Source organism: Geotrypetes seraphini, chromosome 5, assembly GCF_902459505.1.
Source record: "Geotrypetes seraphini chromosome 5, aGeoSer1.1, whole genome shotgun sequence".
Lineage (NCBI taxonomy): Eukaryota > Metazoa > Chordata > Amphibia > Gymnophiona > Dermophiidae > Geotrypetes > Geotrypetes seraphini.
This window is the reverse complement of record NC_047088.1, coordinates 245,461,989-245,474,428: the sequence shown is the minus strand read 5'-3', so window position 1 is coordinate 245,474,428 and position 12,440 is coordinate 245,461,989. Positions and strand designations below refer to the sequence as shown.

At 41.2% G+C, this 12,440-nt stretch overlaps 1 protein-coding gene across 10 annotated transcripts in view; it reads right to left on the bottom strand.

Annotated features, from left to right (window-relative positions):
- Positions 1–12,440, bottom strand: part of ZNF148 (zinc finger protein 148) — a 170,396-nt gene that overhangs the window by 82,195 nt on the left and 75,761 nt on the right. For all 10 annotated transcript variants that reach the window (XM_033944620.1, XM_033944619.1, XM_033944618.1 and 7 more), the window contains one exon: positions 1,416–1,539. In XM_033944620.1, the coding sequence (XP_033800511.1) occupies positions 1,416–1,539 (124 nt within the window). The remainder of the gene's footprint in view (positions 1–1,415; positions 1,540–12,440) is intronic.

The window sequence follows — 12,440 nt, the reverse complement described above, 5'->3', positions numbered from 1 at the left end:
CTAAACTAAACCTTGGGTTTGTATACCACATCATGTCTACATTCGCAAAGCTCGACACGGTTAACAAGGGTCTAGCTAGGAACCTGGGTTTTAACCGGTCACTGCAGGAAATAGGATGCTGGGCTTGATGGACCTTCTGTCCTAGTATGGTAATGCTTATGTTCTTATGTTTTAGCATTGTTTTCTATCATGATTATATGAGATTTTTTTTTTGTTTTATGTTGTTATTTTACATGAAGCTGCAACCACATAGCCCTTGGTAGATTGATTATTATAGTTTATTTTGTTTGTATCTTTCAACATGTTTTAAATTTTGTTTTACCACTGTTTTGTGCCAGCTAAGGTACCGTATTTTGCGGTCTATAAGAGGAGGGGGAAAAATATATATATTTGGTTCAGAATTTTTTTCTCTCTTGGTTTTTCCTCCTCTATACATAAGTGCATCTGGTGGTCTGGTGCTGGGAAGCATGAAGCCTGCAGTCCCCAGGCACCTTTTTTTAACTGGCGGTGGTTCAGCATGGTCTCCTGTCCAGCAGGAGACCGCGCTGGACCACTGCCAGTTAAAAAAATGGTACCGGGGGGTGGGGAGGTATAGTTGCTCCATAAGACGCACCCACTTTTCCCATCCCCTTTTGGGGGATGGAAAAAGTGTGTCTTACGGAGCAAAAAATACAGTACTTATATTTGTAAATATATAAATGGGTGGACAAGTCTGTCAGTTTTATGATTACTTTTCATTTTGGTTTTATTATGATTGTCCCCAGGTAAAATAATGCCAGCCCTTTTCAACTATTTATTAGCACTGATGCAGACAGACAAGCCAAAATATGTAAGGCTACCGACTACAAACTTGGATTAAATTGCAGGCTGCTATATTGTGCCAGTGCTTTGTTTTTACATGGATAAAGGTTTGGAGCTCCTTGCTGGTTTGGACTATTCACTGCTTTGACTCTAGGCTTTGCATCATTTTTTTTTTTTAAGGAACCATTTCTTTATAATCATGGAGTCTCATCAGACCTGTTTTTAAACTCCATGTGTCTCTACCCCAGTTCCCCCATGCCAAATTTGGTCTTATACTTTTAAGCATTCAGAAACCTATTTCTCCCACACAGATGGACATTTTCAATACTTAATGTAAAACCTGATATTCTGTTGCCCTGGAAAGATTAAAAATCATTTATTTATTTTTTTAAAATTTTTTGATACTTTTTAAAATATTTGTTTAAAAAAGTTACCAACTCAAGTTTATTAGAATTTCTGATCTAATATTCTTTTGACATTTTGGTGCATGGATTCTGTAAATTTAGATATCAAATTGTCTTCCATCCTTAATCAGAAGTTTAAACATGTGAGCAGTAATTTTTTTTTCCATCCAAGTAACAGGTCCTTGAAAATTAGTACACAACAAGCAGTACCTGTATGTATGAAGACATGTCTCTGCAAATGGTAGTTCGTTCTAAAGGCAGCACTGCAGTGCTCACAGACATGACATTTGGGGATTTTCAGACCAAGAGACCCATCCTCATTTATTGTAAGAATCTATAAAAGAAAATACATTTCAACTTAATTTTCTTGCTTCACTAGAAAAGGATGAATAGGAATCTAAGGAAGCCTCGGGTTCAACATTCAACAAAGACCACCCATTAACTAGGACACCACCAAAGCTGAGTATACAGTATATGCCAGAAGCATTTGTCAATGTTAAACTCAACAGTAGTTGCTAAAGATCTATCATGCTAAGTATATAGATTGCAAACTAGTTGCTTCTATTTTCTGCCATGTATCTCGAGCCTTCTAACCTTATAAAACTATTACTGTACTTTGTAAAAGCAATATCAAGCTTCCTAATCCAGAGCATTACTGTCAAAAGCAAACCAATGAGATGTTTAATTTTCTCTCTTAATTTTATAACAGATAACATTTCTCAAGCAGAGGAAACAAAAAAAAGACAAAACCTTAACCTACAGAGTATCAAGAACAGGTTTTCAACTAAACTTTCAACTTTTGAAACACAGGACATAAAGATAGATAACAAAAGGCATATAAAATACTGAAATAAATTCAAGTTACCACACCTCTAAATTATTATTCAAACATCTAACTTAACATTTTTAAGCAATTCACTACACAATTCTAGGGGCATCATAAATCCAGGATATTAATTTGTATAACATGACAACAGCTGATTCTTATATTTAAAAAAAAAAAAAAATCTGAGTAAGAATCATGAAAACACAGCATAGCATATTGGTTTTCTAATATATTCTGGTTTTCTATAAAACTCTTTAATCATTTTTTTCTCTCCAGGACCTCCCAATTGTTTTCATCTTCCTCAATCATGACTGATTCTGTTGTACCATTTGCACTGTTTCTATTTTAAGGAAATACATAATGAAGTCACAAAACTATATTAGACATTAATCATCATTCTCCTTGCTCTATGCCAGAAGTGAGGAAACTATGGCCTGCGAACCAAAACCAGTAGCACACCACATTTTAGGGGGGCCAGCTCTGTATCAGAATTTAACATTTTCTCTAGCTCACCAACAGTATCTTCACTGTTACTCGTGAGGTCATCATACAAGGCCAGAAATACAATCTTTGATGATATGATAATTCCACATTAAAGATAGCACAGTTACTTACCATAACGTGTTATCCAGGGACAGCAAGTAGATATTCTCACATGTAGGTGACATCATCCATGGAGCCCAGATGCGGACAGCCTCACAAGCAGACATGCTTGTAAAACTTTAAGAAAGTTTGCAACTGCCGCACTGCACATGCGCAAGTGCCTTCCGCTTGAGGTAGGGTGTGTGCGCCTCATCAGCGTCTCTTCAGTTCAGATAGCTAGGCTAAAAAGCCAACCAGGGGAGGTGGGTGGGTTGTGAGAATATCTTCCTGCTGTCCCTGTATAACACCTGTTACGGTAAGTAACTGTGCTTTATCCCAGGACAAGCAGGCAGCATATTCTCACATGTGGGTGACCTCCAAGCTAACCAGAATGGGATGGTGGGATTTTTGGCAAATTAGGAGAATAAATTTTGTAAAACTGCCTGGCCAAAATGGCCCTCTCGTCTGGAAAAAGAATCCAGACAATAATGAGAGGTGAATGTATGAACCAAGGACAAAGAGGCAGCTTTGCAGATTCCCTCAATAGGAATGGATCTAAGCAAAATCTACTGATGTCGCCATGGCTCTGAGCTTGTGGGCTGTGACTTGATCCTGTAGATGCAGTCCATCCTGAGCATTGCAGAAAGAGATGCAAGCAGCCATCCAGTTGGAGAAGGTGCGCTTTGAAATTGGATGTCAACTTGTTTAGATCAAAGGAGACAAAAAGTTGAGGAGCAGATCTATGTGGCTTAGTGCGTTGCAAGTAGAAAGCCAAAGCACGCTTACATTCCAGAGTATGAAGAGTTGTTTCTCCAGGATGAGAATGAGGCTTTGGAAAAAACACTGGAAGTACAATAAGATGAAATTCTGACACCACTTTAGGCAAGAATTTAGGATGAGTATGGAGGACCACCTTGTCATGGTGGAATACTGTGAAAGGTGGGTCCGCTACTAAAGCTTGAAGCTCACTGACTCTCTGAGCAGATGTGAGAGCAATGAGAAAAAAAACACTTCCCAAGTGACATATCCGAGATGAGCCGAAGCCATTGGTTCAAAAGGAGGCTTCATCAATTGAGCAAAAACAACATTGAGATCTCAAACCACTGGAGGTGGTTTGACATTGAAAAGTCCATTCATGAATCTAGAAACCACAAGATGAGCAGAGAGGGGTTTTCATTCATAGACTGATGGAAAGCAGCAATTGTATTGAGATGGACTCAAATAGATGTTGATTTGAGGCCTGATTGAGATAAATGCAACAGGTAATGCAAAACTGAAGACAAGGAGGTAGATTGAGACTCCTGGTGATGAATGGTGCACCAAGCAAAAAACCTAGTCCATTTCTGGTTGAAACATTGCTTAGTGGCAGGCTTCCTAGAAACCTGTAAATGTCCTTGACAGATTGAGAAAACTGTAGAGTGGCAGTTAAGTTGAGAGGTACCAAGCTGTCAGGTGTAGAGACTGCAAGATGGAATGAAGTAGAGACCTCTTATTCTATGTAAGCAGAGAAGGAAAAACTGGTAGTAGTGGCTCCCTGCTGCTGAGTTGAAGTAGAAGGGAGAACCACGTTTGTCTGAGCCACCGAGGAGCTATCAGAATCATGGTGGCATGTTCATGTTTGAGTTTGACAAGTGTCTTGGGACTGAGAGGAAATGCATATAGAAACTAATTCATCAATTCTAGAAGAAAAGCATCTGCCTTGAGGCAATGAGGAGAATATATTCTGGAGCAGAATTGAGGCAGTTTGTTGTTGTAGAGAGACGCAAATAGATGTATCTGAGGAGTCCCCCACTGAGAAAAAAATGTGAAGGAGAGGCGAGGAATTGAGTGTCCATTTGTGAGGTTGCAGAAGATGACTCAATTTGTCCACCAGACAGTTTTTCGCTCCTTGAATATAACCCGCTTTAGAAAGGCGTTGTGAAGGATTGCCCAATTCCACATCTTTTGAGCTTCCTGGGAGAGAGGGAGAGATCCCGTGTCTTCCTGCTTGTTGACGCAGTACATGACAACTTGATTGTCGGCCCGAAAAAGGACTACTTGATCTTGAAGAAGATGCTGAAAGCATTGAAGATCGCTCTGAGTTCCAATAGATATATGTGACACTAACGATCTATGGTGAACCAGAGGCTTTGAGTACGGAGACCATCGAGATGAGCCCCTGAAGGGAAGGTCGAGGAGAGGACCTTCTGATGGGGCATTTCTGAAGAGAATAGAAAAGAGCATCCACCGTTGGAGAAACTGCCTCAACAAAGAAGTCACCGTAATGTGCTGAGAAAGTGGGTCGAAAGCTTGTGCCTACTGAGATGCCAGGGTCCAATGAGGAATTCTGAGGTGAAATCTGGCAAAAGGAGTTAAGTGATCTAGGAGAATCACCATGTATCTCGCATTGACCCAATATTTGAGATACGATGTAAAGACAAAAGTTGTAGTTTAAAATTCTATTTGTCAATATAGAATTTTGATACAGTCGTCGTCCAAATTTATCCATGGCCCTTCCCTGTCGGCCAGATGGAACTGCCGGATTATTTGTTTTCAAGGAAGACCCAACAAGAGATTGATGGGATAGTTGAGACTTTCCAAATCCCATATAGTGAACCATTTGATATCGAGATTCCAGCCTTGCTGGCACAGCAGGAATGGAATAAGGTGTAGTTTGAGTAAGAATGCCATTCATAGGTAATTTTAATGAATCCATAGGAGGATGAGATATACCCAGTCCTTCCAAATATTCCTTAGAGTATGTTGAATCAGACTAACATAATGTTAAGATCTTTACTCAGTTGGCAAAAAAAATGGAGTAAAGGACATTGAAGCAGAAGAGGGGAGATCCCGTTGAGTCGAAGTTGACCGGGAACCCCTCAAAGTACGTCTCATGGAAAATGGGCAAAAAAGAACCAGCTGATGAAAAACCACAGGATAAGGACTCAACTGATGAAAATGGTTCCGCTGTAGATTTCCTCGAGAAGGAAGGTGGCTGGCTCGGGAAGAGGACCTGGGTCTCGATGAATACCTCGACAGATGGTGTGGAGATGAATTGTGCCTCGTAGAACGAGGTAGTGATCTCGAATGCAGTCTCAATGAGGAATATCAAGGCGTCATCACCCTGTGCCTCGAAGAAGGCAATGCCTTATGCGTAGAGGTAGGGCTGAAAGGTAGAGATCAAAATCAAGACACTGAAATGGACTCGGCTCCTTGTATAGACATATCTCGAGACACTCACAAAGCCTCAACTCCTTGCATAGAGTGTATAGATTGATCTCGAAGCACGACTCCTTGCAAAGAGTATATTGGTTGTTTTTGAGACACTCTCAAGGACTCGACTCCTTGTATAGCATGTGTTGGATTTTCTCGAGACACTCGCAAGGACTCGACTCCTTGTATTACTACTGAGTGCTCAGGCTGGTCTGCAGGAAGCAGGGTCGAGGCAGGAGTGAATTTGGAAAGCATATTACCAAGCTCCTGATGCAGAATAATTTCCAACATACTCTGCAAAGCTGGCACCGAGACCACTGAAGCTGGTTCAATTGGTGTGGCTATAAACTCCAAGGAAGAAGACCTCGAGGGAGAGTCTTGCCTCGATTTCAAGACACATATCCTGGAGATCCCCAGACCCACTGGTTCCAGAGGTGGCATGTTCTTAAGGGTTGGCTGAGCTATCATAGAATGGCTTCCCAGTGGAAGAACTAGCTGAGCTCCCCGAAGACTCCCTGATCAAGGGAGATTTGATCGAAGTCAAGGTTGAAGATTTTGACCCCATTTCAGGACTTGCCAACATTGTAGCACAGCGGGCGCCCGACTCCAACCGAGGTCAGGCTACAGTTCATAACCCTGAGACCGGACGGAAGTGGAATGAAACACGGGTGTGGCAAAATCAAAGCCCGCAGGCTGAAGCTGCACATAGGCCCCGCTGAAGTAAAAGAAACTAAATATATATATATATATATATATATATATTTAAAAAAAAAAAGAAACACACAAATAAACACAGCAACCTTGCAAAGAAAAACACATGAGCCACGGTGAGAGAAAGCATGAGTACAAATAAATCTAGTGCAAAGCGTTGAAACGAGTGGCTTGTCGGCTCTGTGGAAAACTGAGGAGACGCTGAGGAGGCACGCGCAACCTACCTTGGGTGGGAAGGCACTTGCAAACTTTCTTAAGGTTTTACAAGGAAGTCTGCTTTCGAGGGTGTCCGCATCCGGGCTCTGTGGATGACGTCACCCACAGGTGAGAATATGCTGCCTGCTTGTCCTGGGATAAAGATGTTTCAGACCTTGAAGTTATGGTGATATACTGCTTGTAAGAAACATAGGACTCAACATATGAGCCACTTAATTCCTTGCTTGCAAGGTGCACTAGAATAGCAACTTCTGAGCTGCATTTAAATCCCTGTAGTACTCAGACCAATACCTGAAGATATAGGGGCTACAAGTTTCAGGAGTGGGTTTAAAAGAAGCACAGGGAATGCAGGTAAGGGAACAGAAGCTTTAGGGTGAAATTCTACAGAGACTACAGTGGAAAATCCAGCAACTGAGAAAAGGTAAGAGTTTCCTTTCAAAAACATACCATATATACTCAAATATAAACCAATCAAAATATAAACCAGGTGACCTTCCCCCACCCCCTAAAAAAGGTTGACTCAGCCGATCCGCTCTAATTCAAACTGAGATTAGAAACTTGGGTGATTCTGGTGAGCCAGTCTACAAAAACCAGACATCCTTCACTTCCCTCATGGCCTGGCATCTCCTTTCCTTCCTGCCTTTCCCTCCCCATGGGCTGGCATCTCTCTTTTGTCTCCTCTCCCTTCCCTGGTCTTCCTTTTCCATCTCCAATCGGGTATAGCATTTCTCTCCCTCTCCCTCCGTTACCCTCTAGTCTAAAGCGCAACCATCACAATTCACCGCTCTTGTTGCGTCGGGCCTTCCTCTCTGTTGGGACCCATCTACTTCCTGTTTCCATAAAGGCAGGACCTGGCAGAGGAAGGCCCGACACCAAGAGCAATGAATTGGGAACACTGCTGCTGCTGCCTGGAAGAGGTTCCTGATGCCGGCACCAGCCATCAGGGCACCCGGAATAAATATCCTCCCACTGGTCATTATCCTGCCTATAGGGAGGGGGGTTGTCACTATCCACATGCCCCCACCCCTTGAGTCACTGATCTTTAAATAGTTGTTAGTGCTGCTGCCACAGCAGATTCGCTGACCTCTATGCACCCCCCAGAGCCACTGACCTCCTTATACCCGTAAGTTCTGCTTCAGCCGATCCGCTCGATGTTGAACTAGGCGGAGCCTTGAGCATCTCTGCATGCTCAAAGTCTGCCAGCTCCCACCTCCTCTGAGATTCTCAGAGATGGTGGGAGGCCAGCAGGCCTTGAGCATGTGTAGATGCTCAAGGCCCAGCCTAGTTTAACATAAAGGGGATTGGCGGCAGCACAATCCATGAATGTATGGAAGTCAGCAGCTCTAGGGAGTACATGGAGGTCAGGGAAATTTGCATTGGCAGCACCAATGGATATATGGGTGTCAGTGACTAGGGGGTTGGGGGCATGTATGTAGATAGCGGCTCCAGGGAGGGTCCATGTATTGTGGATAGCAGCTCGGAGGGGAGGACACTTCTGTAGTTCAGCAGGAAGAGGACAGCTGTACCAAGTGGTCAGATGGTGGCTCAAATATAAACCGAGACCCCCATTTTTGTGACCCAAAAATCTCAATTTACATTACAATATATAAGGTACTTCTCTTCCCTTTTGCTGTGCTATGTGGGAGGAAGAAGCCACACAAATATTGTCATTCTTTCTTAATTTGCTGTTAAGCTGTTCCCTCTTTCCTGGGTTGCAGCATGGCTCTGCACACCAGAAGCAAAAGCATGGTAAACAAAGCTTGCTACCAGCAACCCAGGGAACCATAGCTCACAACAAATTAAGAGAATACTTTGGTGTGTGTGTAGTCGTGTCTCTTGCTGCTGAGCTATGCTTCCTGTTGCTTTCCAAAAAAAGAATAATAAATTAACATTAATCATTATGATAATTGACAGAATGGGGGGGATGGGTGGGTTATGATAATTTAATATATATGTGCATAATTTAATTGATTAATATACATAGGAATTATATTATTCATGTATAGATATGAGATGGGGGTGGGATATAAAACTTTTAGGTATACATTGTTAGGGAATTATCAAGTGATAATGTAATATGTTGTGTTCATATTTTAATGTACACTTGATGTATATGTTAAAATGAATAAAGATTTGGAGAATACTATTGTTGGAAGGGATGGGAGGGTTTTTTTTAATATATTTATGCTGATGTTTGATTAGATTTTCAAGTGATTTGTATGATCTAATTGATATTTTATTGTACACTTGATGTAAGAAATGAAAATGAATAAAGATTTGAAATGAAAATGAATAAAAAAATAAAGTAGTGACCCAGGCCAATATTCGGAAAAAAAAAAAAAAAAAAACAACAAAAAACCCCATCTTAATAATAGCTTAAGGATTTTTCTTTTAGGAAATGATCCAGACCTTTTATAAATCCTGCTAAGCTAACTGCTTTTACCACATTTTCTGGCAACAAATTACAAGGTTTAGTTACACGTTGGAGTGAAGTATTTTCGCAGATTTGTATTAAATTTATTACTTAGTAGGTTAATTACATGCCTCCAAGTCCTTGTAATTTTGGAGTCTACCATTTCTACTTCACTCAGTATTTTACAAACTTCTATAACATCTCCCCCTCAGCCATCTCCTCTCCAAGTTGAAGAGCCATAGCCTCTTTAGCCTTTACTCATAGGGAAGTCATCCAATGCCTTTTATCATTTTCATTGCCCTTCTCGATACCTTTCCTAATTTTATTGTAACTTTTTTGAGATGCAGTGACCCAAATCACACACAATATTCAATGTGCAGTTACACTACGGAACTATACAGCAGCATTATATATTCTCTGTTTTGTTCTCCATTCTTTTCCTATTAATTCTTAAGTTCTTACTTGCTACTGCTCACTGAGCAGAAGGTTTCAACGTATTATCAACAATGACACATAGATCCTTTTCATAGGCGATAACTCCTACCATGTTTCCCCGAAAATAAGACACTATCTTATATTAATTTAGGGTAGAGAATGACATGGTGACAAAATTCATCACCATTCCCGTCCCCGCGGATAAACGCAGGAAACCATTTTCATGTCATTCTTTAAGGAGAGAGGGAAGAATCAGAGTATGAATGACCACAACCACTGACCCGCAAGCTTTGCTTTGAAGAATGCTGGTGTAGAAGGACTGAGGTTAAAATAGACACTAGAAAATGACATGGGATTATTTCCCGCAGTTATCCGCGGGGACGGGAATGGTGATGAATTTTGTCACCGTATGATTCTCTAATTTAGGGCCCAAAAAAGGCACTAAGTCTTATTTTTTCATGTAATGATCATCTCTCCCTGTCCTCTCCTCCACCCCCAATTCTTCCTATTTCCTTTCTCTTCCCTACAAGTGCAGCATCTTTCCTCCTCTCTCACCCATCCCCTTGTGCAGCAGAACCTTTGCAGCTTGTATTCCTCCCTCCCTCCCATACCTTGTGCAGCAGAACCCTTGCCAGCTTCTATCCCTCCCTTCCTCCCATCCCCCTGTATAGCATCTTTCTATCCCCCACTGCCTGCCGCACACTCCCCTCCCACTGACCCATCTCTCCCTCCCATCCGAACCGTGAGACAGGAATACCTTATAACAGCGTCGGCAGCAATCTACACAGGCTGCTTCACGTCCTTCTATCTCCAGGGCATTCCTCTGCCGCGTTGCTGATGACATTATCAGTAATGCGGCAGAGGAACGCCCAGGAGATAGAAGGCCACGAAACAGCTTGTGTAGATTGCTGCTGACGCTGTTATAAGGTATTCCTGTCTCACGGTTCGGATGGGAGGGAGAGATGGGTCAGAGGTGGGGGAGGGGGTGCAGCGGGGGTGAAGCGCTGCTGTTGCCGGCGACTAGGGCTTATTTTCGGGGGTAAGGCTTATATTAAGACCTACCCCAAAAAACATGCTAGGTCTTATTTTCGGGGAAACACAGTAATGTGGAAACTTGCATCTCTTAGTTATAATTTGGAGTTTTCTTTCCCACATGCATTATTTTGCACTTGTTCACATTAAATGTCATCTGGCATTTGAATACACTGTCTCCCAGTCTCGTAAGGTTCTCTTGCAATTTTTCACAATCCTCTTATGGATTAACAAAGTTGAATAACTGTGTGTCAGAAGCAAATTCAATTGTCTCACTAGATATTCCCATTTCTAGATCATTTATAAATGTGTTAAAAAGGAGTACCCTAGCACTAACCCTTGGAGAACCCCACTATCTACCCTCCTCCATTGAGAATACTGATGGCAACCATTTACCCCTACACTGTTTTCTATCTTTTAACCAGTTCTTAACTCACAATAAGATAGTGCCTTTCATTCCATGATTTTCTAATTTCCTCAAGAGTTGTTCATGAGATAATTTGCCAAATGCCTTTTGAAAATCCCGATACGCAATATCTTTTTTTTTAAAATCTTTATTAATTTTCAATTCAAGAACAAAGTGCATTAAATTTTACATACAATTCTTTGGATGCAGAGAAGGCCTTTGATCGTGTAGAATGGACTTTCATGTATCAAGCAATGGATTGGTTTGGTATAGGATCCGGATTTATTCAAATGATTCAAACCTTGTATAGTTCCCCTTCTGCCAGATTATTTTGCTTCATTTGAAGAATCCTGAATCTACCATCCTGCATTTACTGGAATTGATTGTTCGATTTAGCAAATTTTCTGGCTACAAAATAAATTGGAGCAAAGCAAAGGTTCTTCCATTAAATGTGCATTGTGTAAAAGGTTTAAATCGATCCATTCCCATTCCTTTGGAAGGAAGAGGGAATAAAATATTTGAATATTATGATTCAAAAAACTTTGGAAGACACAATGACAGTAAATGAAAAATCCTTATTATTGAAAGTCAAAGAAATGTGTGAGTATTGGAATCTATTACATCTTTCTTGATGGGGGAGAGTACAAACCATCAAAATGATGATTTTGCCTGTGGTTTGTTACCAAATGAGTATGTTACCAGTTTATTTTAAAAGTGCCTTTTATAAAAAATTAAATGGGACTCTTCCAAAATTTATTTGGCCCGATATGCAATATCAATCAGCTCACATTTAAAAGAAATAAAGTTCAAGAGTAAAAAGATGATGAAGGACTGAAGACAGAGAGGGTAGAATTTGAGTGGACAGACGGGCAGAAAAGAAATGAAGAGAGGAAATATGTCAAAAACAGACACAGTGAGGGAATGGAAAACAGGAGAAAAAGAGAAAGGACAAATGGAGAGCAGCCATTGGAAAAGAGTTAGCAGAAGACAGACAGAAAAGCAGAAAAGAGAAATTGGGACCAACATACTTAGAAAAATAAAATGCCAAAAGAGAGGAAAAAGTATTTTATATTGAATTTATTAACTGGAAATATTAGCTCTGGGAAATGTGCATGCAGATTTTGTATATTTTTCATTTAACTTTATTGATTTTCAACAAAGTTTTCAGGAATAAACAAGTAACTAGTATCGTAAAAACAAGGGAAATTAGGAGAAAAATCAAACACACAGTGGTGCGAGGGTGAGAGGTGCTCAGGGTGGTCGCACCCTTCCCTTTCCCCCACCCCCACCGCTCCTTCCCCGCCCCCTCCTGCTGCATGCCCCTTCCCCTGTACCTCTTTAACAATCACAGCGCAAGCAGCAACCACCACCTGCATGTGACCCATCTTTCTTGCTGATAACATCTGATCTCAGAGTTGAAGC